Below are 25,773 nucleotides of genomic sequence, written 5' to 3' on the forward strand. Positions count from 1 at the left end.
ACATTTCAACTCTGGGGAAAAGATTCTGTCAACCCTGTCTCTGCCTCTCATTATGTTATGGACTTCCATCAGATCTCCCCTCAGCCTCTGTCGCTCCAGAGAAAACAGTCCTAGTTTGTCCAGCAGTCTGGTAAATGTCAGGCTCGCTGACCTTTGAGGGGCGGGGAATCAGGATATTGAATTTGATGATCAGCTCAAAGGGCCAAATGGCCTACTTCTGCTTACAGTTTCTATATAAACCTCTTCTGCGCCCTCTCCAAAGCCTCCACATCCTTCCCGTAATGTGGGAGACAAAGAGAGAGAGTGAGAGTGTATCTGTCCAGCCAATGATCTTTCAAATCAAAAAATTGCACTGGACTTGTTATTCCAGAATGCTGGGCCAGAGACACTTCAATCCCACCAAGACACTGGGGAATTTACCTCCAATGAAATAACTCAAACCCAGGAAAGCTGCTTTCATGGACACCGGGAATCTGTTTCCCGGAAATTGTCTTACTACCCACCTGGTTCACGAATATCCTTGTGGGAGGAAAGTGACTATCCTTACCCGCTCGGTGGCTGCAGATTCCCCTCCCCATGTGACTGCTCCTTCCTCCAAATTGGCTTCACAAACCACCCAGCTACATCAAAACTGTGACGAAGCCTTCACCCGCAGCAGTGGTCGGCAGTCACTCATCACCACATTCTCAAGGGCAATGAGAGATGGGAAATAAACCTGGCCTGTAAGGCTCGCAGTTCCGTGAACACGCTGCTCCCAGCTGAGCTGACCTCAGTAGAAAAGGAGATGCAGTCAACAGGGGTGTCCATTCCGATCACTACCCAGTTACCCCCATCCCTGATTGCCCCCTGGCACAGCCACTGAGTGGAAAGGTTTGCCAACGCACACCGTCTGGGCTCTTAAATAGTCTCCTTAGCCCACTTCATAGGAATGGACAGTTTACAGCAGTGTGGCAGGAGAGGCACCATTCAGACCATCATGTCTATATCTGCAAACAAAAAGCCATTGCCTAATCCCACTGCCCATCGCTTTGGTCACAGTTCTGTGGCTTATCCGAGTATTTTATTCAAAGTGATGAGGCTTTCTGCCTCGACCACCCTTGCAGGGCAAAAGGTGCAGGTCCCAACCACCCTCTGAGTGAAACAAATTACTCAAGCAATCGATGGAAGGATGAATGTGCCCTGGGTTATGGAGTTCCAGGCACTCTGCAAACCAGAGAGAGAATGTAACACACTGCAGGAGAGGCTCACAGAGTGATCTCTCAAACCAAAGAAACTACCCAGTGAAAGCACCTTTAGGATAAGGCGTTAAACTCAAACAGTTCTCAGGTGATGTAAAGATCCCATGGTCCTATTACAAAGGAGATTGGCTGGAGCGGGGGGGGGGCGGGGATCCCTGGATTTCTGGTCAATATTTATCCCTCCACTAATATCACAAAAGACAAACTATCATCGCTCTGTTCAGTAACTACACCTTTATGCCAATCTCCATTAATGTTAATCCAGCTCCCTCACACTGCCACACAGTAACCCCTCTCCCCCAGCACCCTGTGTTACTGACTGTATCTCTATTGATGTTAATCAAGCCCCCTCACACTGTCACTCAGTAACCCCTCTCCCCCCAGCACCCTGTGTTACTGACTGTATCTCTACTGATGTTAATCCAGCCCCCTCACACTGCCACACAGTAACCCCTCTCCCCCAGCACCCTGTGTTACTGACTGTATCTCTATTGATGTTAATCAAGCTCCCTCACACTGTCACTCAGTATCCCCTCTCCCCCAGCACCCTGTGTTACTGACTGTATCACTACTGATGTTAATCCAGCTCCCTCACACTGTCACTCAGTATCCCCTCTCCCCCAGCACCCTGTGTTTCTGACTGTATCACTACTGATGTTAATCCAGCTCCCTCACACTGTCACTCAGTATCCCCTCTCCCCCAGCACCCTGTGTTTCTGACTGTATCACTACTGATGTTAATCCAGCCCCCTCACACTGTCACTCAGTAACCCCTCTCCCCCAGCACCCTGTGTTACTGACTGTATCTGTACTGATGTTAATCCAGCTCCCTCTCCCCCAGCACCCTGTGTTACTGACTGTATCTCTACTGATGTTAATCCAGCTCCCTCACACTGTCACTCAGTAACCCCTCTCCCCCAGCACCCTGTGTTAGTGACTGTATCTCTACTGATGTTAATCCAGCTCCCTCACACTGTCACTCAGTAATCCCTCTCCCCCAGCACCCCGTGTTACTGACTGTATCGCTACTGATGTTAATAAGGCTTCTTTGGAGAGTCTGTCTCATACAACAAAAAGCAAGATCTATCGATTGGAAAATGAATTCACAGGAAACAGGTGCAGAGGGATATCTTTCAAAGGAGCCAAGGGGATGGAAGGGGGAGACAGTGTCTTTCAGTAGAACGGAGGTGAATTTGCGTTAAACTGAACGAGATTTACTGGAAGCATCAATGACCATATACAGTAATCACCCAACTCCATTATAAAATGCCAATGTTTACACTGAATACATCGCACGGGGAGTTTCCATCAACTCCTCTCCAAATGGAACAAGATTTGTTTTTTGTTGTTGTTTGAAGTTCTTCTAAATTCCAAAATCTGTGCAAAAATAATGTGTTTAAAATCATCTTCAACGATATTCCTGCAGGGAGGAGGGTCCATTTATAGAACAAAAAATCAAAAAGTAATTCCAAATTAAAGTCCAGGCAGGAGCTCATCATTCTCCAGGTTAATAAGTCTCTTGGTCTCTCTGCTCCACCCTCCTCCCCTGTCCATCCGTTCTGATAGTGCTTGTAAATGTACACACGGCGCCGCTGTCAGTATATCTTCTGTCGACTGGGCAAGATTGCCTCTTTGATGAAGGTGAAGATCACCAGAATTCCCGATCTCTTACTCCGCTTACCCTTCGTGAAGTAGTTCGACACAACATCATCTGTGGAAAATTAAGGAAACCTTAAGCCAACCCCTCAAAACACAAACCAATCTGCCCGCCCCCAACCCACCACCCGCCCACCCCTCCTGCCCACAAACCAACCCGCCTGCCCCCCCTACCCACACACCAACCCACCCCCCCCAACCCACAAACCGCCCCCCACCCACAAACCAACCGCCCGTGCCCCCAACCCACAAACCAACCCGTGCCCCCCAACCCACAAACCAACCCGTCCACCCCCCCAACCCACAAACCAACCGCCCGCGCCCCCAACCCACAAACCAACCCGCGTCCCCCCAACCCACAAACCAATCCGCGCCCCCCAAACCAACCCACTAAGCTAATTCCACTCAAACTGAATCATAGAATCCCCACAGTGCACAAAGAGGCCATCCGGCCCATCGAGTCTGCATCAACTCTCTGACAGAACATCCCAACCAGAACCTATTCCCATATCCCCACATATTTACCCTGTTAATCCATCTAACCTGCACATCTTTGGACACGAAGGGGCAATTTAGCATGTCCAATCCACTTAACCCACATATCTTTAGACTGTGGAAGGAAACCCACGCAAACACGGGGAGAATGTGCAAACTCCACACAGTGACCCAAGCCGGGAATCGAACCCGAGTCCCTGGCGCTGTGAGGCAGCAGTGCTAACCATTGTGCCACCGTGCTGCCCCTTATTCAACAAATTATCAACATGCCAGCAGTGTTTAATGAGCTGCATCGCTCATGCTCACCTCCATGCTGAATAGTGGATGGAAGGACATTCTCACCAGCAGACAGAGATACGAAGAAGGAGAAAGGGGTTACCCATAGGCACAGTGTGAAGTAAGCCAGTACCTGACAGAAGAATGAGATAACTGAATCATAAATGATTAACTTGGTAATTAAATGGGTGAGTAATAACCAAACGAGCGGCCCAATAACCAAGAGAGGACCTCCTCCACCCCGCTGGTAAACTGCCCCCCCCCCCCCCCCCCACTCCACCCCCCCCCCCCCCCCGCGCCAACCACCCCTACCCGCACCCCAATTGACTCAATGGCCTCCATTCTGTTGGAGGTGAAAGATTTGTTCGTCAGAATTCACTCTGTCACAATACACTCCACCCACATTGGAACAGAAGAGACAGGCTCGACCAAACACCCAGCCAGACTGCTCTACCATTCAACATGATCATGGGCGTTCTGATCTTGGATTTTAACTCCACCTCCCTGCCCGCTCCCCCTATTCCTCGATTCCCTGAGAAACCAAGACTCTCCATCCCAGCCTGTGACGCTAGCGTGCCTTCAAGGAATGTATTTTTTTTTAAATCATGCTCTCTGCAATTTATGAGCAAACTCTGTTATTTTCACTGTGACTCTGGCTGCCTGATTAGAAGTCCTTTTATTGCTGCTTAAATGGGGTTTTGTTTATTTTTGCTCTTGGTCTATTGCACTTTCTGGGAGTTTATGACCTTTTGAATTGTTCGGGGGTAGGGGGGGGGGGGGGGGGGGGGGGAGTGATTGACAGGTCAGAGGGGACAGTTTTTTTCCTTCAGTTTTTGGCTGCTGGCTGTTTAGTTCAAAGGTGTGTGGACTCCTGGCTGAAGGCAGGGTGCGTCTCTCCCTTCTGTTAGAAATTCTGCTCTGCTGGAAGCAGTTTTTCTTGCCTGCCTGGAATGAAAACTTTGCTGGAGGTGGTTTGGAGTAAGAGAGTCAGAGATTTACAGCTTGCAAACAGGCCCTTCGGCCCAACTTGTCCATGCTGCCCAGTTTTTACCACTAAGCTAGTCCAAATTGCCCGCATTTGGCCCATATCCCTCGATACCCATCTTACCCATGTAACTGTCTAAACGTTTTTTAAAAGACAAAATTGTACCCGCCTCTACTGCTACCTCTGGCAGCTTGTTCCAGACACTCACCACCCTCTGTATGAAAAACTGCCCCTCTGGACCCTTTTGTAGCTCTCCCCTCTCACCTTAAACCTGTGCCCTCCAGTTTTAGACTCCCCTACCTTTGGGAAAGGACATTGACTATCAAGCTGATCTGTGCCCTTCATTATTTTTTAGACCTCTATAAGATCACCCCTCAGCCTCCTACGCTCCAGAGAAAAAAGCCCCAGTCTATCAAGCCTCTCCTTATAACTCAAACCATTAAGTCCCGGTGGCATGCTGGTAAATCTCTTATGCACTCTTTCCAGTTTATTAATATCCTTTCTATAATAGGGTGGCCAGATTGCTGGCTAAAAGCTGGAGGCTAGCAATGTATTATCTCTACCTGGGATTTCCAGAAGGAGAAACCAGAGTTTCAATTCTATCCAAAGGACTAATTCACAGCAGGTATTGCTGAGCATCCGTATTCTCTGTCCTAAACCTGGGTGTATGTTTATAAGGAGGTTTGTTGTATTGGGACAGTACATTTAGTTGTTAAGGTTTATACAATATCATGGTTGTTTTCTTGTTTGCAATTGATAAAAGTTATTGCTAATTTTCTGTGTGTTAACTGTATTCTTAATTAAACTTTGTTTGATAAAAGCTCCCTAATGGGTCATTTAAATCGTACCGGAAGTGAAACATATCATGCTTATCCTAGCCAAATTCAAAGTACAAAACTTATAGTCTAGGCAGACTTCACAAAATACCTTGGGAGTTTCTACTCTGGATTATAACAAGCCTTAAATATATTCAATGATGGAACATCCACAATCCTCTGGGGTGGAGATTCCCAACCCTTTTGATTGAAGTAATTTCTCCTCCTCACATCCCTAAATGATTGTCCCCAGGTTCTAGATTCTGCAGCTAGCGGAATCTACCTCTCAATGTCTACCCTGTTGAGTCCCTTCTGAATCTTACATGTTTCAATGAGTTTACCTCCACAATTTACATAGGACAACCTCTTCAGGCCAGGGACTAATCCAGTGAACCATCACGGTACTACCTCCATGCAAGTATATGTTTTTTAATAGGTTGACCAAAACACTGTTTTCCAGGTCTGACCAAAATCCTGTACAATTGAAGCAAGACTTCCTGTACTCCAATCTCCCCGCAATACAGGCCAACAGCCTTCCTGATTGCTTGCTATTCCCACATGCTAATTTTCTGTACTCCTTCAGTCTCTCTAAACATCAACATTTACAAATTTCACATCTTTTTAAAAATATTCTGCTTTTCTATTATGATCAAAGTGAATAATTTCACACTTCCTTACATTATAATCCATCTGCCTGCCCACTCATTAAACCTGCCTAAATCTCTTTGCAGTTCTGTGTGTCCTCCTCACAGCTTATCTTTCCATTACCAGGCCCCATTTGGAGTATTGAGAGCAGCTTTGGGCCCCATACCCAAGGATGGATGTGCTGGCCTTGGAGGGGGCCCAGAGGAGATTCACAAGAATGATCCCAGGAATGAAGCATTTGTCATATGAGGAGCGGTTGAGGAGTCTGGGTCTATACTCGATGGAGTTTAGAAGGATGAGGTGGGGATCTAATTGAAACTTACAGAATACTGAGGGGCCTGGATAGAGTGGACGTGGAGAGGATGTTTCTACTAGTGGGAGAGACTAGAACTCAAGGGCACAACCTCAAAGTGAAGGGACACTCCTTTAAAACTGAGATGAGGAGGAATTTCTTCAGCCAGAGGATGGTGAACCATTGCCACAGAGGGCTGTGAAGACCAGGTCATTGAGTGTCTTTAAGACAGAGGTAGATAGGTTCAATAAGGGGATCAGGGGTTACGGAAAAAGGTGGGGGAATGGGGATGAGAATCATATCAGCCATGATTGAGTAGCGGAGTAGACTCAATGGATCGAATGGCCTAATTTTGCTCCTATGTCTTATGGTCTTATCAGCAAATGCGAGATAAATTACTTATGACGTCTTTGACTAATTAGTTAATAGATTATAAATAGCTGAGGCCCCAGCACTGATCCCTATGACACTTCACTAGTCACCACCTGTCAGCAACAACCTGTCCTGGTCCCCTCCATGCTGACACGATAGTATCAATGCCTCTACTTTCTCAGAAGACTAAGGAAATTTGGCATGTCAGTTACGACTCTCACCAACTTTTACAGATGCACCATAGAAAGCATTCTTTCTGGTTGTATCACAGCTTGGTATGGGCTCCTGCTCTGCCCAAGACTGCAAGGAACTACAAAAGGTCGTGAATGAAGCCCAGTCCATCACTCAAACCAGCCTCCCATCCATTGACTCTGTCTACACTTCCCGCTGCCTCGGCAAAGCAGCCAGCATAATCAAGGACCCCACACACCCCGGACATTCCCTCTTCCACCTTCTTCCTTCGGGAAAAAGATACAAAAGTCTGAGGTCACGTACCGACCGACTCAAGAACAGCTTCTTCCCTGCTGCTGTCAGACTTTTGAATGGACTTACCTCGCATTAACTTGATCTTTCTCTACACCCTAGCTATGACTGTAACACTACATTCTGCACTCTCTCCTTTCCTTCTCTATGAACGGTATGCTTTGCAAAGCGCACAAGAAACAATACATTTCACTGCATGTTAATACATGTGACAATAATAAATCCAATCAAAACAACTAGAAAACGCCCCAATTATGCCTTCATGTGACTTCCTGACTGTGAACCAATCCCCAATCCATGCTAATACGTTACCCCCCAACTCCACGAGACCTTGTCTTGTGTGATATCTTATCGATTGGCTTTTGGAAATCCAAGTATATCTACTGCCCCCCCCCTCCCCTTTTATGTAGCTTACTCATTACATCCTCAAAAACATTTGTCAAACATAATTTCCCTGCCATAAAACCATGATGACTTTATCTGATCAGAGTGCAGTGAGAGCTCCCCTTACCTCCGCAAAGGGATAGTATTCCTCAGCAAAGTGTTGAAATGCCAGGTAATGGTTACAGACCACCAGCACTGTGGAAAGCAAGCAAAACCCCCATCAGCCTCCATACACAGACCACATTCAGTACATTAAATCCTATACACACACACACACAAGCCAACAGCTAAACACCACAAACCTGAGGTATGGTAATCATGGGGAGGATCCATTGCCATCCGTTACTAGAATGGAACAACGAGAGGGGGTGGGGGCGGGGGGGGGGGGGGGGGGGGGGGGAGAGACTGAGGCTGAAGAGGGAAGAGCAGGGAGGGACACAGAGGTGAGGGGGAGGGCAAACCCAGGGACAAGGGGAGGGGAATATAAAGGGGAGGGGAATATAGAGGGCAAGGGAAGAGGGGCAACCCGAGGAGTGTAAGGGGAAGGACAGATCACACAATGAGGGGGTGACAGGAGAGGGACAGGTCGAGCAATTTGGCGAGGGGGGGAGTGGGGGCGGGGAGGGAGGTGGGAGAAGAGGGGAGCGGATCAGTGGGCAGGTTGGGGAGACTATGGAAGGGGACATGGCTGAGAGGAGAGGGCAGACCGCTTGAGGGATTCGGTGAAAATGGGGGAGACAGACCGGGGAAGGAAGGAAGGGAGGAGGAGGGGGAGGGTGGGTGTGAGGGAGAGTTAAACTCGGGGAACGACATAAGGGGAGAGGTAGACTGAATGACGGAGGCGGCATGGGGGCATTTAGAGGGTATCCACAGCCCAAACACAGTCACCATTAGAGGAGTGAATTGAGTCAGTGAGCAATGGGAAGGGTACTTACCACAGGACAGTATAAAATTGGGTGACGTCAGCAAGATGTATGGGAACGTCTGCAATAGGCCAAAGTAGACGAGGTTTGTGAAGAGCCCGACTCCAATCATTAATGCAGGAAAATTCTCAAAGAGGTAGAGACCAACCAGCACTCCGGTGGAGAACTGAGTGAAGGAAGAGAATTGAAGATAAACAGCAAAGTTCATTTATATCGGGCCTCTAGTGAGGAAATAATCACAATCACAACAAACAAACCTTTCCAGATCTTTGTCTTCATATTCCACACAAACTCCTCTCACCCCATCAACAAATCCCCCTATTCCTTCCCCCCTCACACCTGCCATTCACCTCAGCTGTGATTGAGAGTTTGCACATTCCCCCGCTCTCTGAGTAAAGTTTCTCCTGGATTCCTGATTGGGTTTATTAGCAACTCTCTTATATTGATGGCCCCTGATGTTTGTGTGCCTATGGCATGGCAGGGGGGGGGGCGGGGGGGTTCACTCATGATTGCACAATGCTCAGAACTATTCACCTGTCCAAATGCAGCAAGACCTGGACAATATCCAGGGCTGGGCTGACGAGTGGCAAATAACACTCGCGCTATACAAGTGCCAGGCAGTGACCATCTCCAACAGGAGAGAATCTAACCATCACCCCTTGACATTCATTGACATTAACACTGCTGAATCCATCAACAACATCCTGGGAGTTTCCATTGACCAGAAACTGAACTGGATGTGTTCAGAGGGACCTGGGTGTGCAAGTCCACAGATCTTTGAAGGTGACGTCACAGGTGGAGAAGGTGGTGAAGAAGGCATATGGCATGCTTGCCTTTATAGGACGGGGCATAGAGTATAAGAGTTGGGGTCTGATGTTGCAGATGTATAGAACGTTGGTTCGGCCGCATTTGGAATACTGCGTCCAATTCTGGTCGCCACACTACCAGAAGGACGTGAGGCTTTGGAGAGAGTACAGAGGAGGTTTACCAGGATGTTGCCTGGTATGGAGGGGCTTGGTTATGAGGAGAGATTGGGGAAACTGGGGTTGTTCTCCTTGGAAAGACGGAGGATGAGGAGAGACTTAATAGAGGTGTATAAAATTATGAAAGGCATAGATAGGGTGAATGGTGGGAAGCTTTTCCCCGGGTCGGTGGTGACGTTCACGAGGGGTCATAGGTTCAAGGTGAAGGGGGGGAGGTTTAACACAGATATCAGAAGGACATATTTTACACAGAGGGTCATGGGGGCCTGGAATGTGTTGCCGGGCAAGGTGGTGGAGGCGGACACACTGGGAACGTTTAAGACTTATCTAGACAGCTATATGAAAGGAGTGGGAATGGAGGGATACAAAAGAGTGGTCTAGTTTGGACCAGGGAGTGGCGCGGGCTAATTGTTCCTTGTTTCTCGTTTCAAGGCTTCATTCTATGATCATCTTGCTGGTGCCAGTACAGAGCGAGACTGCGGATAGTTGGGAACCTGTCTCGGGGGCAGGGAATTCAGATGGTGTTCGTGGAAGTGGAAATGACTAGGGTTGGGAAGCATTTTCCGATCAGGGCCATTGTGATCTCCTGGACTCGTTTTGATCGCCTCAGGGGGTCGGAGAGGAATTTCCCAGATTTTTTTTTCCCCATATTGGCCCTGGGGTTTTCACTCTGGGTTTTCGCCTCTCCCTGGAGATCACATGGTCTGGAATGGGGGGGTGGGGGTGAGTTAATAGGTTGTGATGAACAAAGCATCGTAGCTGTGAGGGACAGCTCGGTGGATAGGATATTGGTATGTAGATAGGCTGGAAAATTGGGCGGGGATCCTGGATTCAGGATTCAATCCTGGACCGGGGAGCGGCGCGGGCTTGGAGGGCCGAAGGGCCTGTTCCTGTGCTGTATTGTTCTTTGTTCTTTGTTTGGAGTAGCCATATAAATACTGTAGCTACAAGAGAAGGTCAAAGGTTGGGAATCCTGTGGTGACAACTCACCTCCTAACTCCCCAAAGTCTGTTCCACCACCAGGAGTGTGATGGAATACTCCCCACTTGCCTGGATGGGTGCAGCTCCAACAACACAAGGAGCTTGACACCATCCAGGGCAAAGCAGCCCCGCTTGATTGGCATCATATCTACAAATACATAGAACAGTACAGCACAGAACAGGCCCTTCGGCCCACGATGTTGTGCCGAGCTTTATCTGAAACCAAGATCAAGCTATCCCACTCCCTACCATCCTGGTGTGCTCCATGTGCCTATCCAATAACCGCTTAAATGTTCCTAAAGTGTCTGACTCCACTATCACTGCAGGCAGTCCATTCCACACCCCAACCACTCTCTGCGTAAAGAACCTACCTCTGATATCCTTCCTATATCTCCCACCACGAACCCTATAGTTATGCCCCCTTGTAATAGCTCCATCCACCCGAGGAAATAGTCTTTGAACGTTCACTCTATCTATCCCCTTGATCATTTTATAAACCTCTATTAAGTCTCCCCTCAGCCTCCTCCGCTCCAGAGAGAACAGCCCTAGCTCCCTCAACCTTTCCTCATAAGACCTACCCTCCAAACCAGGCAGCATCCTGGTAAATCTCCTCTGCACTCTTTCCAGCGCTTCCACATCCATCTTATAGTGAGGTGACCAGAACTGCACACACTATTCCAAATGTGGTCTCACCAAGGTCCTGTACAGTTGCAGCATAACCCCACGGCTCTTAAACTCCAACCCCCTGTTAATAAAAGCTAACACACTATAGGCCTTCTTCACAGCTCTAACCACTTGAGTGGCAACCTTTAGAGATCTGTGGATATGGACCCCAAGATCTCTCTGTTCCTCCACAGTCTTCAGAACCCTACCTTTGACCCTGTAATCCACATTTAAATTAGTCCTACCAAAATGAATCACCTCACATTTATCAGGGTTAAACTCCATTTGCCATTTTTCAGCCCAGCTTTACATCCTATCTATGTCTCTTTGCAGCCTACAACAGCCCTCCACCTCATCCACTACTCCACCAATCTTGGTGTCATCAGCAAATTTACTGATCCACCCTTCAGCCCCCTCCTCTAAGTCATTAATAAAAATCACAAAGAGCAGAGGACCAAGCACTGATCCCTGTGGCACTCCGCTAGCAACCTGCCTCCAGTCCGAAAATTTTCCATCCACCACCACCCTCTGTCTTCGATCAGACAGCCAGTTACCTATCCAATCGGCCAACTTTCCCTCTGTCCCACACCTCCTCACTTTCATCATAAGCCGACCATGGGGGACCTTATCAAACGCCTTACTAAAATCCATGTATATGACATCAACTGCCCTACCTTCATCAACACACTTAGTTACCTCCTCAAAAAATTCTATCAAATTTGTGAGGCACAACTTGCCCTTCACGAATCCGTGCTGACTATCCCGGATTAATCCGCATCTTTCTAGATGGTCGTAAATCCCATCCCTAAGGACCTTTTCCATCAATTTACCAACCATCGAAGTAAGACTAACCGGTCTATAATTACCAGGGTCATTTCTATTCTCTTTCTTAAACAGAGGAACAACATTCGCCATTCTCCAGTCCTCTGGCACCATCCCCGTGGACAGTGAGGACCCAAAGATCAAAGCCAAAGGCTCTGCAATCTCATCCCTTGCCTCCCAAAGAATCCTAGGATACATTTCATCAGGCCCAGGGGACTTATCGACCTTCAGTTTATTCAAAACTGTCAGGACATCCTCCCTCCGAACATCTATTTCCTCCAGCCTATTAGCCTGTAACACCTTCTCTTCCTCAAAAACATGGCCCCTCTCCTTGGTGAACACTGAAGAAAAGTATTCATTCATCACCTCGCCTATCTCTACTGACTCCATACACAAGTTCCCACTACTGTCCTTGACCGGCCCTAACCTCACCCTGGTCATTCTTTTATTCCTCATATAAGAGTAAAAAGCCTTGGGGTTTTCCTTGATCCGACCCGCCAAGGACTTCTCATGTCCCCTCCTAGCTCTCCTAAGCCCCTTTTTCAGTTCATTCCTTGCTAACTTGTAACCCTCAATCGAGCCATCTGAACCTTGTTTCCTCATCCCTACATAAGCTTCCCTCTTCCTTTTCACAAGACATTCCACCTTTTTCGTGAACCATGGCTCCCTCACTCGGCCATTTCCTCCCTGCCTGACAGGGACATATCTATCAAGGACACCCAGTATTTGTTCCTTGAAAAAGTTCCACTTTTTATTAGTGCCTTTCCCTGACAGTTTCTGTTCCCAACTTATGCCCCCTAATTCTTGCCTAATTGCATCATAATTACCCCTCCCCCAATTGTAAACCTTGCCCTGCCGTACGGCCCTATCCCTCTCCATTGCAATAACAAAAGACACCGAATTGTGGTCACTATCTCCAAAGTGCTGTCCCACAACCAAATCTAACACTTGGCCCGGTTCATTTCCCAGTACCAAATCCAATGTGTCCTCACCTCTTGTCGGCCTATCCACATATTGTGTCAGGAAACCCTCCTGCACACACTGCACAAAAACTGCCCCATCCGAACTATTTGACCTACAAAGGTTCCAATCAATATTTGGAAAGTTAAAGTCCCCCATGACAACTACCCTGTGACCCCCACACATATCCATAATCTGCTTAGCAATTTCTTCCTCCATATCTCTATTACTATTTGGGGGCCTATAGTAAACTCCTAACAACGTGACCGCTCCTTTCCTATTTCTAACCTCAGCCCATATTACCTCAGTGTGCAGATCCCCCTCGAAGTGCCTTTCCGCAGCTGTTAAACTATCCTTGATTAACAATGCCACTCCTCCACCTCTTTTACCAGCTTCCCTACACTTAGTGAAACATCTATACCCCGGAACGTCCAACAACCATTCCTGTCCTTGTTCTACCCACGTCTCCATAATGGCCATAACATCGTAGACCCAAGTACCAATCCACGCCCCAAGTTCATCTACCTTGTTCCGGATGCTCCTTGCATTGAAGTAGACACACTTCAACCCACCTTCCTGTCTACCGGTACCCACCCTTGACCCTGATACCTTCCCCAATACCTCACCACCCTCAACACTGACTTCTGGACTACAACTCCTTTTCCCACTCCCCTGACAAATTAGTTTAAACCCCCCTGAAGAGCCGTATCAAATTTCCCTCCCAGGAGGGAAATACTCAATCCCGGACGTAAAATAGCAGCCGTGTGCACACCATCTACAAAATGCACTGCAGCAACTCACCAAGGCCCCTTGGACAGTACCTTCCAAACCCACAACCACTTTCATTCAGAAGGACAAGGGCAGCAGATACCCGAGAACACCACCACCTAGAGGTTCCTCTCCAAGCCACTCATAACTAGGAGCAGGAGTAGGCCATCTGGCCCCTCGGGCCTGCTCCGCCATTCAATAAGATCATGGCTGATCTTTTCGTGGACTCAGCTCCACTCACCCGCCTGCTCACCATAACCCTTCATTCCTTTACTGTTCAAAAATTTATCTATCCATGCCTTAAAAACATTCAATGAGGTAGCCTCAACTGCTTCACTGGGCAGGGAATTCCACAGATTCACAACCCTTTGTGTGAAGAACTTCCTCCTCAACTCAGTCCTAAATCTGCTTCCCCTTATTTTGAGGCTATGCCCCCTAGTTCTAGTTTCACCCACCAGTGGAAACAACTTCCCTGCTTCTATCTTATCCATTCCCTTCATAATCTTATGTTTCTATAAGATCCCCCCTCATTCTTCTGAATTCCAATGAGTATAGCCCCAGTCTACTCAGTCTCTCATAAGCCACTCATCATCCTGATTTGGAAATAGATCGCTGTTCCTTCACTGTCGCTGAATCAAAATCCTGGAATTCCCTCCGCAATAGCATTAGTGTTTTTACCTACACCACATGGACTGCAGCGGCTCAAGAGGCAGCTCACCATCACTTTCTCAAGGGCAACAAGGGGTGGGGAATAAATGGTGGCGTAGCCAGTGACACCCACATCCCATAAACATATTAAAAACTCACCCATATCATGTATTTGATGATGCGGCTGGTAATAACTGTATATTCTTCGATTAATTCTGCCAAATAGTACAAGCCAGCAGCTGTTGATAGAGAGAAGCACACACATTACACTCTGGTAACCCAGCCCAGTAAAAGCAGGGAAAGGAAGGAGGACAGGGCAGAGAAGTTCAACCAGGTAACGCTGCCTGTGAGACTGAAAGCCACACTCTTAATGAAGTATTTCACTGATGAATAATTCACAATTTACAGAAACAGGCCATTCAGCCCAAGACATGTCGATGCTCCCATTGTTCCTCATTCACCCAATCAGCTCATCTCCCCATGACTTTCTCCCGTTTGTGTTTATCTAACTTTAACTGAAACGTATCCAAATCTTCCCCCTCAAACATCCCGATACCAACAGGTTCCACATTCTCACCCTCTGGATCAAGTAGTTTCTCCTGAATTCACTTTTGAATATAGTAGCAATCATTCCACAGACACTCCTCAGCCTTCGTCAGAGAAAACAGCTCATCATCCCAATGACTGAGTCAATGGACCTTGTTCCAGTTACGATGCAGTCACCCATAGCCCTGAATCAATCCCAAACTAACCTCACTGCCCCACTCATTCCTCATTGCCCTGTATCAATCCCAAACTAACCTCACTGCCCTGCTCATTCCTCATTGCCCTGTATCAATCCCAAACTAACCTCACTGCCCCGCTCATTTCTCATTGCCCTGTACCAATCCCAAACTAACCTCACTGCCCCACTCTCTCCCCATAACCGTGTATCAATCCCACTCTCTCCCCATAACCGTGTATCAATCCCACTCTCTCCCCATAACCGTGTATCAATCCCACTCTCTCCCCATAGCCCTGCATCAATCCCAAACTAACCTCACTGCCCCACTCTCTCCCCATAGCCGTGTATCAATCCCAAACTAATCCCACGGCCCCACTCTCTCCCCATAGCCCTGCATCAATCCCAAACTAATCCCACTGCCCCACTCTCTCCCCATAGCCGTGTATCAATCCCAAACTAATCCCACTGCCCCACACTCTCCCCATAGCCCTGTATCAATCCCAAACTAATCCCACTACCCCACTCTTTCCCCACACCTGTATCAACCCCACTGCCCCACTCTCTCCCTATAGCCCTGTATCAATCCCAATCCATGTCCCAATCACTGACTGTAATTTGAAAGTGCCTTTCATTAACACAGGACACCCTGAAGCTCTTTACGATCAATCTAGTACGTTTCAAGTGCAGTAGTCATGATAATGAAGGCAACACAGTCACCAATCGGCTAGCAGCAAACTCCCATAAACTGCAGCGTCACTATGTTTGAAGTTTAAGTTTATTCATTAGTGTCACAAACAAGCTTACATTAACACTGCAATGAAGTTACTGTGAAAATACCCACTATTTCCACTATGTTAATTGAGCAATGGATATTCATAGAATCATAGAAACCCTACAATGCAGAAAGAGGCCATTCGGCCCATCGAGTCTGCACCGACCACAATCCCACCCAGGCCCTACCCCCATATCCCTACATATTTACCCACTAACCCCTCTAACCTACACATCTCAGGACACTAAGAGGCAATTTTAGCACGGCCAATCCACCTAACCCGCACATCTTTAACCACTGTGCACATCACTCGGACACTGGGGAGAACTCTCCTGTTCTTCAGAAGGGAATCATGGGAATGGTTACAGAACAGTGGGAGGCCATTCCCTCCATGCCGCTCTCTATAAAAGTAATTCAGCTGGCCCCACCCTACAGCCCTTCAAACTGTAACACGACTATTATTTCTTTTCAGATCCAATTCTCCTTCGAAAGCAAGGAAAACAGTCCCCGCTTCTCCAATTCAGCTTAAAGTTTATTTATTAGTGTCACAAGTAGGCTTACATTAACACTGCAATGAAGTTACTGTGAAAATCCCCCCAGTCGCCACACTCTGGCGCCTGTTCGGGTACACTGAATTTAGCACGGCCAACACGTCTTTCGACTGTGGGAGGAAACCGGAGCACCCGGAGGAAACCCACACAGACACGGGGAGAACATACAGACTCCGCACAGTGACTCAAGCTGGGAATCCAACCCGGGTCCCAGGCATTGTGAGGCAGCAGTGCTAACCACTGTGTCACCGTGCCGCCCCGGGTCCCTAGCTCTGAGAGGGAGCAGTGCGAACCACTGTGCCATCGTGCTGCCCCGGGTCCCTGGTTCTGAGAGGGAGCAGTGCTCACCACTGTGCCACCCAGTTATTCAATTCGGTTCCTGAACTGAAGTTCCTGATTCCTGGGGCCATTCTTGTGAATCTATTCTGCACTAACGCCCTCACATCCTTCCTAAAGGCATCCAGAACGGGACAATACTCCAGTGTTTGAGAAAGGTTCACCACAACACCACCATTCTGTACTTGATGCCCTATTTATAAAGCTTGGGATACCATACATCTCATTACCCACTTTCCCAACCTGTCCTGCCAGCCATTACCACAGACAGCAAATTATACACATTATTCTGGATGTGCTGTCTCTGAGGCCGTGTATTACTGCAGTAAAGCTTTGCTACTTTTACGTTCCATTCCTCCGACAACAAAAAAAAACTAAACATTAAAGAGCAGGGGCCTGTCCTTCCCTCACTCACTCCTGTTCAGTGAGAAAGCTGAAAGAGTTTTAACAACACCAGGTTAAAGTCCAACAGGTTTATTTGGTAGCAAATAGCTTTCGGAGCGCTGCTCCTTCGTCAGATGGAGTGGAAATGTGCTCTCAAACAGGGCACAGAGACACAAAATCAATTTACAGAATACCGATTAGAATGCGAATCCCTACAGCCAACCAAGTCTTAAAGATACAGACAATGTGAGTGGTGGAGGGAGCATTAAGCACAGGTTAAAGAGATGTGTATTGTCTCCAGACAGGACAGCCTGCAAGTCCAGGAGGCAAGCTGTGGGGGTTACTGATAATGTGACATAAATCCAACATCCCGGTTTAGGCCGTCCTCATGTGTGCGGAAAAGCTCACAGACCCATCCTTCCCTCTCACTCACTCCTGTTCACATGATGTGGAAATGCCAGTGTTGGACTGGGGTGGACAGGATGAGAGGTCACAGGGCACAAGGTGGTCTGAGTACACACCATGTTTTGACACCATGCTTGGTTATGTGTGGTGATCGCTGTGCCTGAATTAGTTTGCACCGTGTTCAGCACCATCTCACTCTGATTATTTGTAATGATCTCTCTGCCTTAAATTATCGGTTCTTAGGTCATCCCTTCACTTGTTATACAGCCTGTCAACACTTTACACATACTGATCTTACTTAACTGCTTGTGTACTTGCTCTGACCAACTTTTACAGATCGCACTCCTGGTTGTACCACAGCTCGGTATGGCTCCTGCTCTGCCCAAGACCGCAAGGAACTACAAAGGGTTGTGAACGAAGCTCAGTTCATCACGCAAACCAGCCTCCCATCCATTGACTCTGTCTACACTTCCCGCTGCCCCAGCATAATTAAGGACCCCACGCACCCCGGACATTCTCTCGGCCACCTTCTTCCATCTGGAAAAAGATACAAAAGTCTGAGGTCACGCACCAACCGACTCAAGAACAGCTTCTTCCCTGCTGCTGTCAGACTTTTGAATGGACTTACCATTCATTAAGTTGATCTTTCTCTACACCCTAGCTATGACTGTAACACTACATTCTGCACTCTCTCCTTTCCTTCTCTATGAACGGTATGCTTTGTCTGTCTAGCGCGCAAGAAACAATACTTTGAGAAGAAAATGCTGGAAAATCTCAGTAGGTCTGGCAGCATCTGTCAGGAGAGAAAAGAGCTGACGCTTCAAGTCCAGATGACCCTTTGTCAAAGCTGGTTTCAGATTCCAGCATCTGCGATAATTTGCTTTTAAACAATACTTTTCACTGTATACTAATACATTTGACAATAATAAACCAGACAATAAAAAAGACTTATTATTCAGCCAGCTTGCACTGTCTGTACTTATCTGTTGACACTTTTGACTACCTGTGGGTGTCGGGCTATGGTCATTGCGCCTGCGCACCTCCCTCCACTTCACCAGAGGAAGAAGCAGCGCTGCGAAAGCTCGTGATTTCAAATAAACCTGATGTGGAGATGCCGGCGTGGGACTGGGGTGGGAAGTAGTAAGAAGTCTCACAACACCAGTTAAACGGGTTTATTTGGAATCACGAGCTTTCGGAGCGCTGCCCCTTCATCAGGTGAGTGAAGAGTTTGGTTCACAAACAGGGCAGAAATAGACACAAACTCAGTTACAAGATAATAGTTGGAATGCGAGTTTTAACAGGTAATCAAGCCTTTACAGGTACAGGTAACGTGAGTGGAAAGAGGGATAATCGCAGGTTAAAGAGGTGTGAATTGTCTCAAGCCAGGACAGTTAGTAGGATTTTGCAAACCCAGTCCAAATGGTGTGGGTTACAGATAGTGTGACATGAACACAAGATCCCGTCTGTCCTGGTTTGAGACGATTCGCACTTCTTTAACCTGTGCTTAACCCTCTCTCCACTCGCATCGTCTGTACCTGTAAAGAGTTGATTACCTGGAAAGACTCGCATTCCAACCATTATCTTGTAATTGAGTCTGTGTCTATATATTCCGTGTTGGTGAACCCAACACGTGATGAAGGGAAGTGCTCTGAAAGCTCGTGCTACCAGATAACGTGTTGCACTGTAAGCAGGTGTGGTGTGACCGCACAGTCACACCACAGTGGTGCAGTGTGGGTGCACAGTGCTCTCTCAGCAGCGGCTGGTCACACTGCCAGCACAGGCTCCTGCTCCACTCCCATTCACAAACTCCTGGTGCAGTGTGGGGGTGCTGCTCTCTCAGTAGCTGCTGCCACAGGCTCCTGCTCCACTCCCATTCACAATCTCCTGGTGTGGGGGTGCAGTGTGGGTGCGGTGTGGGGGGGGGTGTGGTGTGGGGGGGGGATGCAGTGTGGGTGTGGGGGGGGGATGCAGTGTGGGTGTGGGGGGGGGATGCAGTGTGGGGGGGGGATGCAGTGTGGGGGGGGGATGCAGTGTGGGTGTGGGGGGGGGATGCAGTGTGGGTGTGGGGGGGGATGCAGTGTGGGTGTGGGGGGGGGATGCAGTGTGGGTGTGGGGGGGGGATGCAGTGTGGGTGTGGGGGGGGGATGCAGTGTGGGTGTGGGGGGGGGATGCAGTGTGGGTGTGGGGGGGGGATGCAGTGTGGGTGTGGGGGGGGGATGCAGTGTGGGTGTGGGGGGGGGATGCAGTGTGGGTGTGGGGGGGGGATGCAGTGTGGGTGTGGGGGGGGGATGCAGTGTGGGTGTGGGGGGGGGATGCAGTGTGGGTGTGGGGGGGGGATGCAGTGTGGGTGTGGGGGGGGGATGCAGTGTGGGTGTGGGGGGGGGATGCAGTGTGGGTGTGGGGGGGGGATGCAGTGTGGGTGTGGGGGGGGGATGCAGTGTGGGTGTGGGGGGGGGATGCAGTGTGGGTGTGGGGGGGGGGATGCAGTGTGGGTGTGGGGGGGGGATGCAGTGTGGGTGTGGGGGGGGGATGCAGTGTGGGTGTGGGGGGGGATGCAGTGTGGGTGTGGGGGGGGGATGCAGTGTGGGTGTGGGGGGGGGATGCAGTGTGGGTGTGGGGGGGGGATGCAGTGTGGGTGTGGGGGGGGATGCAGTGTGGGTGTGGGGGGGGGATGCAGTGTGGGTGTGGGGGGGGGATGCAGTGTGGGTGTGGGGGGGGGGATGCAGTGTGGGTGTGGGGGGGGGATGCAGTGTGGGTGTGGGGGGGGGATGCAGTGTGGGTGTGGGGGGGGGATGCAGTGTGGGTGTGGGGGGGGGATGCAGTGTGGGTGTGGGGGGGGGGATGCAGTGTGGGTGTGGGGGGGGGGATGCAGTGTGGGTGTGGGGGGGGGGATGCAGTGTGGGTGTGGGGGGGGGATGCAGTGTGGGTGTGGGGGGGGGATGCAGTGTGGGTGTGGGGGGGGGATGCAGTGTGGGTGTGGGGGGGGGATGCAGTGTGGGTGTGGGGGGGGGGATGCAGTGTGGGTGTGGGGGGGGGATGCAGTGTGGGTGTGGGGGGGGGATGCAGTGTGGGTGTGGGGGGGGATGCAGTGTGGGTGTGGGGGGGGGATGCAGTGTGGGTGTGGGGGGGGGATGCAGTGTGGGTGTGGGGGGGGGATGCAGTGTGGGTGTGGGGGGGGGATGCAGTGTGGGTGTGGGGGGGGGATGCAGTGTGGGTGTGGGGGGGGGATGCAGTGTGGGTGTGGGGGGGGGATGCAGTGTGGGTGTGGGGGGGGGATGCAGTGTGGGTGTGGGGGGGGATGCAGTGTGGGTGTGGGGGGGGGGATGCAGTGTGGGTGTGGGGGGGGATGCAGTGTGGGTGTGGGGGGGGATGCAGTGTGGGTGTGGGGGGGGATGCAGTGTGGGTGTGGGGGGGGATGCAGTGTGGGTGTGGGGGGGGGATGCAGTGTGGGTGTGGGGGGGGGATGCAGTGTGGGTGGGGGGGGGGGATGCAGTGTGGGTGTGGGGGGGGGGATGCAGTGTGGGTGTGGGGGGGGGGATGCAGTGTGGGTGTGGGGGGGGGATGCAGTGTGGGTGTGGGGGGGGGATGCAGTGTGGGTGTGGGGGGGGGATGCAGTGTGGGTGTGGGGGGGGGATGCAGTGTGGGTGTGGGGGGGGGATGCAGTGTGGGTGTGGGGGGGGGATGCAGTGTGGGTGTGGGATGCAGTGTGGGTGTGGGGGGGGGATGCAGTGTGGGTGTGGGGGGGGGATGCAGTGTGGGTGTGGGGGGGGGATGCAGTGTGGGTGTGGGGGGGGGATGCAGTGTGGGTGTGGGGGGGGGATGCAGTGTGGGTGTGGGGGGGGATGCAGTGTGGGTGTGGGGTTGTGGGGGGTGCTCTCAGTAACTACTGCTCACACTGCCAGCACAGTCTGCTGTTCCACTCCCATTCATAAACTCCTAGTGTGGGGGGGCAGTGTGGGTATGGGGGGGTTGCGGTGTGGGGGTCTGGGGGGGGGGGTTGCGGTTTGGGGGTCTGGGGGGGGGGGGTTGCGGTTTGGGGGTCTGGGGGGGGGTTGCGGTTTGGGGGTCTGGGGGGGGGTTGCGGTTTGGGGGTCTGGGGGGGGGTTGCGGTTTGGGGGGGCGCAGTGTGGGGTATGGGGAGTTTGCGGTGTGGGGTATGGGGGGGTTGCGGTGTGGGGTATGGGGGGGTTGCGGTGTGGGGTATGGGGGGGGTTGCGGTGTGGGGTATGGGGGGGTTGCGGTGTGGGGGAGGGTGCCGTGTGGGGTACGGGGGGGTTGCGGTGTGGGGGGGGGTGCAGTGTGGGGTATGGGGGGGTTGCGGTGTAGGGGTCTGGGGGGGGGGGGGTTGCAGTGTGGGGGGGTGCCGAGTGGGGTATGGGGTGGTTGCAGTGTGGGGGGTTTGGGGGGGTGCAGTGTGGGGGTCTGGGGGGGGTTGCGGTTTGGGGGTCTGGGGGGTTGCGGTTTGGGGGGGTGCAGTGTGGGGTATGGGGGGTGCAGTGGGGGGGGGGTGCAGTGGGGGGTTTGGAGGGGGTGCAGTGGGGGGTGCAGTGGGGGGTTTGGAGGGGGTGCAGTGGGGGGTTTGGAGGGGGTGCAGTGGGGGGTTTGGAGGTGGTGCAGTGGGGGGTTTGGAGGGGGTGCAGTGGGGGGTTTGGAGGGGGTGCAGTGGGGGGTTTGGAGGGGGTGCAGTGGGGGGTTTGGAGGGGGTGCAGTGGGGGGTTTGGAGGGGGTGCAGTGGGGGGTTTGGAGGGGGTGCAGTGGGGGGTTTGGAGGGGGTGCAGTGGGGGGTTTGGGGGGGGTGCAGTGTGGGCTATGGGGGGGTGCTGTGGGGGGTTTGGGGGGTGCAGTGGGGGGGGGTGCAGTGGGGGGTTTGGAGGGGGTGCAGTGGGGGGTGCAGTGGGGGGTTTGGAGGGGGTGCAGTGGGGGGTTTGGAGGGGGAGCAGTGGGGGGTTTGGAGGGGGTGCAGTGGGGGGTTTGGAGGGGGTGCAGTGGGGGGTTTGGAGGGGGTGCAGTGGGGGGTTTGGAGGGGGTGCAGTGGGGGGTTTGGAGGGGGTGCAGTGGGGGGTTTGGAGGGGGTGCAGTGGGGGGTTTGGAGGGGGTGCAGTGGGGGGTTTGGAGGGGGTGCAGTGGGGGGTTTGGAGGGGGTGCAGTGGGGGGTTTGGAGGGGGTGCAGTGGGGGGTTTGGAGGGGGTGCAGTGGGGGGTTTGGAGGGGGTGCAGTGGGGGGTTTGGAGGGGGTGCAGTGGGGGGTTTGGAGGGGGTTCAGTGGGGGGTTTGGAGGGGGTTCAGTGGGGGGTTTGGAGGGGGTGCAGTGGGGGGTTTGGGGGGGGTGCAGTGTGGGCTATGGGGGGGTGCAGTGGGGGGTTTGGGGGGCGTGCAGTGTGGGGTTTGGGGGGCGTGCAGTGGGGGGTATGGGGGGGTGCGGTATGGGGGGGGTGCAGTGTGGGCTATGGGGGGTGCAGTGGGGGGTATGGGGGGGTGCAGTGGAGGGTATGGGGGGTGCAGTGGAGGGTATGGGAGGGGTGCAGTGGGGGGTATGGGAGGGGTGCAGTGGGGGGTATGGGAGGGGTGCAGTGGGGGGCATGGGGGGGGTGCAGTGGGGGGCATGGGGGGGTGCAGTGGGGGGCATGGGGGGGTGCAGTGGGGGGCATGGGGGGGTGCAGTGGGGGGCATGGGGGGGTGCAGTGGGGGGCATGGGGGGGTGCAGTGGGGGGCATGGGGGGGGTGCAGTGGGGGGCATGGGGGGGGTGCAGTGGGGGGTATGGGGGGGGTGCAGTGGGGGGTATGGGGGGGGTGCAGTGGGGGGTATGGGGGGGTGCAGTATGGGGGGGTTGCAGTGTGGGGGGGTTGGGTGTGGGGTATGGGGTTGCGGTGTGGGGTGTGCCGTGTGGGGTATGGGGGGGTTGCGGTGTGGGGTGTGCCGTGTGGGGTATGGGGGGTGCAGTATGGGGGGGTTGCGGTGTGGGGGGGTTGCGGTGTGGGGGGGTTGCGGTGTGGGGTATGGGGGGGTTGCGGTTTGGGGGGGGTATGGGGGGGTTGCGGTGTGGGGGGGTTGCGGTTTGGGGGGGGGTATGGGGGGGTTGCGGTTTGGGGGGGGGTATGGGGGGGTTGCGGTGTGGGGGGGTTGCGGTGTGGGGGGGTTTGGGGGGTTCTTGGGGTGCTGCTCTCTCAGTAACTCTGCTCCACTCCCCTCACTGTGCTCCTCTCTGATTGGGTCAAGTCTCCACTTGGCCATCTGATTGGTCCTCAGGGACGGGGACAGCGGCCAATTGGAGAGTTCAGTCGCCGGTGCGCCTCCTCTCCCGCCCTATCGAGCTCTCTGATTGGCCCCCCGCCCCTACCCCCCGCTCCTGCCCCCCGCTGATTGGTCGAGCCCCGCACTAACCCATCTATCGGGCCCTGTGGTTGGTTGCCTGCTCTGTGCCTACGTTGCCCGTTCCCCTCCCCCCACTGTGACCCCGATAGGGAGGGGGGAACCCCCCCGGAGCCATGGCAACCCCCTCCCCCCGGAGCCATGGCAACCCCCTCCCCCGCCTCTCCCACACTGCCCAGCAGCCCCGCCCGGCCCGGGGGCTGCTGACTGCGCCCAGGCCCCGCGCTCGGGTGAATGCAGCCGCCGGTCCCGGGCTCTCTCCCTGAGGCCGCCTCCCCCGCAGCCGCTCACTCACCGATTCCCAGCGTGACAAAGGCGACCTGCAGCAGCAGCGAGAGCCAACTGAGGAGGTAGAGGAACCACATCCTGCTGCCCGGGGCCCGAGGCCTGCCACTGGGCAGCAATAAACACCAGCAGCCGCCTGGGGACAGCGGGGAGGCGGCCAGAGAGGGGGCGGAGAGCCCGCGGCCCGGCACCGCCACAGAGAGCGCCACCCACCGGGAGGAGGAGGTTGGGGGTCCTCCAGGAACAGCGCCATCGGGCGGGGGGGGAGAGAGGAGCGGGGTCCTCCCGATACAGCGCCACCCACTGGGTGGAGGAGTGGGTCCTCCAGACACAGTGCCACCTACTGAGGGGAGGAGCGGGTCCTGCAGACACAGCGCCACCCACTGAGGGGAGGAGCGGGTCCTCCAGGCACAGCGCCACCCACTGAGGGGAGGAGCGGGTCCTCCAGGCACAGCGCCATCAGCTGCGGGGAGGAGGTTGGGAATTTTTACGAACAGCGACATCGCTGCGGGGATGAACGGGTCCTCCAGGCACAGCGCCACCGCCTGGAGGGAGGAGGAGCAGGGGAGACCTCCAGGTGCAGCGCCACCTGTTGCACGGGAAGAGGCGAGACATCCGGAAATAGCGTCACCTGCCGGATAGGCGGAGAATGACATCCTGACACAGCGACCCCTGCAGGAGACTGTGGGTGAGAATGTGACTCACCAGACTGACGTCTGGACGGTGATTCACCAACGAGACTGATGTCTGGACGGTGACTCACCAACGAGACTGATGTCTGGACGGTGACTCACCAAGGAGACTGATGTCTGGACGGTGATTCACCAAGGAGACTGACGTCTGGACGGTGACTCCCGGGGAGACTGACGTCGGCACGGTGACTCCTGGGGAGACTGACGTCTGGACAGTGACCCCCAGGGAGACTGACGTCAGGACGGTGACTCCCGGGGGAGACTGATGTTGGCATGGTGACTCCCAGGGAGACTGACGTCAGGACGGTGACTCCCGGGGGAGACTGGCGTCTGGACGGCGCCCCCCGGGGGAGACAGACATCTGGACGGCGACTCCCGGGGGAGGCTGGCACCGGCGCGGCAGATCTGGGTTTGCTAGACTGGGTCTACAGCAGGTGGTGAGGAAAAACATACTTGATCTCATCTTTACCAATCTGCCGGCTGTAGACGCATCTGTCCATGACAGTATCGGTAAGAGTGACCACCGCACAGTCCTTGTGGAGACAAAGTCCTGCCTTCACATTGAGAATAACCTCCATCGTGTTGTGTGGCACTATCACCGTGCCAAATGGGACAGACTTCGATCCGATCTAGCAACTCAAGACTGGGCATCCATGAGGTGCTGCGGGCCATCAACAGCAGCGGAACTATACTCCAGCACAATCTGCAACCTCATGGCCCGACATATCCCCCACTCAACCATTACCATCAAGCCAGGGGATCAACCCTGGTTCAATGGAGAGTGCAGGAGGGCATGCCAGGAGCAGCACCAGGCATACCTAAAATGAGGTGTCAACCTGGTGAAGCTGCCAAACAGGACTACTTGC

General features: G+C 52.8%; 1 protein-coding gene across 1 annotated transcript; it reads right to left on the reverse strand.

The window, feature by feature from the left end:
* Nucleotides 1-2,430: 2,430 nt before the first annotated feature.
* Nucleotides 2,431-24,429, reverse strand: tex261 (testis expressed 261). Its single transcript, XM_078224666.1, has 6 exons — nucleotides 24,226-24,429; nucleotides 14,549-14,628; nucleotides 8,577-8,730; nucleotides 7,769-7,836; nucleotides 3,696-3,798; nucleotides 2,431-2,949 (listed from the first exon to the last, which is right to left on the reverse strand). The coding sequence occupies exons 1-6, from the start codon at nucleotides 24,293-24,295 to the stop codon at nucleotides 2,834-2,836; spliced, it is 591 nt and encodes a 196-aa protein (XP_078080792.1). The 5' UTR covers nucleotides 24,296-24,429; the 3' UTR covers nucleotides 2,431-2,833.
* Between the last annotated feature and the right edge of the window lie 1,344 nt (nucleotides 24,430-25,773).

Source organism: Mustelus asterias, chromosome 1 (genome assembly GCF_964213995.1).
Source record: "Mustelus asterias chromosome 1, sMusAst1.hap1.1, whole genome shotgun sequence".
Taxonomy (NCBI): domain Eukaryota; kingdom Metazoa; phylum Chordata; class Chondrichthyes; order Carcharhiniformes; family Triakidae; genus Mustelus; species Mustelus asterias.

Coding starts and splice junctions, on each gene's coding strand:
- tex261 (XM_078224666.1), bottom strand. CDS start 24,295: ATGTGGTTCCTCTACCTCCTCAGTTGGCTCTCGCTGCTGCTGCAGGTC. Junction 7,837..8,576: donor CAATTTTATACTGTCCTGTG/GTAAGTACCCTT, acceptor TGCTTTCCACAG/TGCTGGTGGTCTGTAACCAT. Junction 2,950..3,695: donor ATCCACTATTCAGCATGGAG/GTGAGCATGAGC, acceptor AATTTTCCACAG/ATGATGTTGTGTCGAACTAC.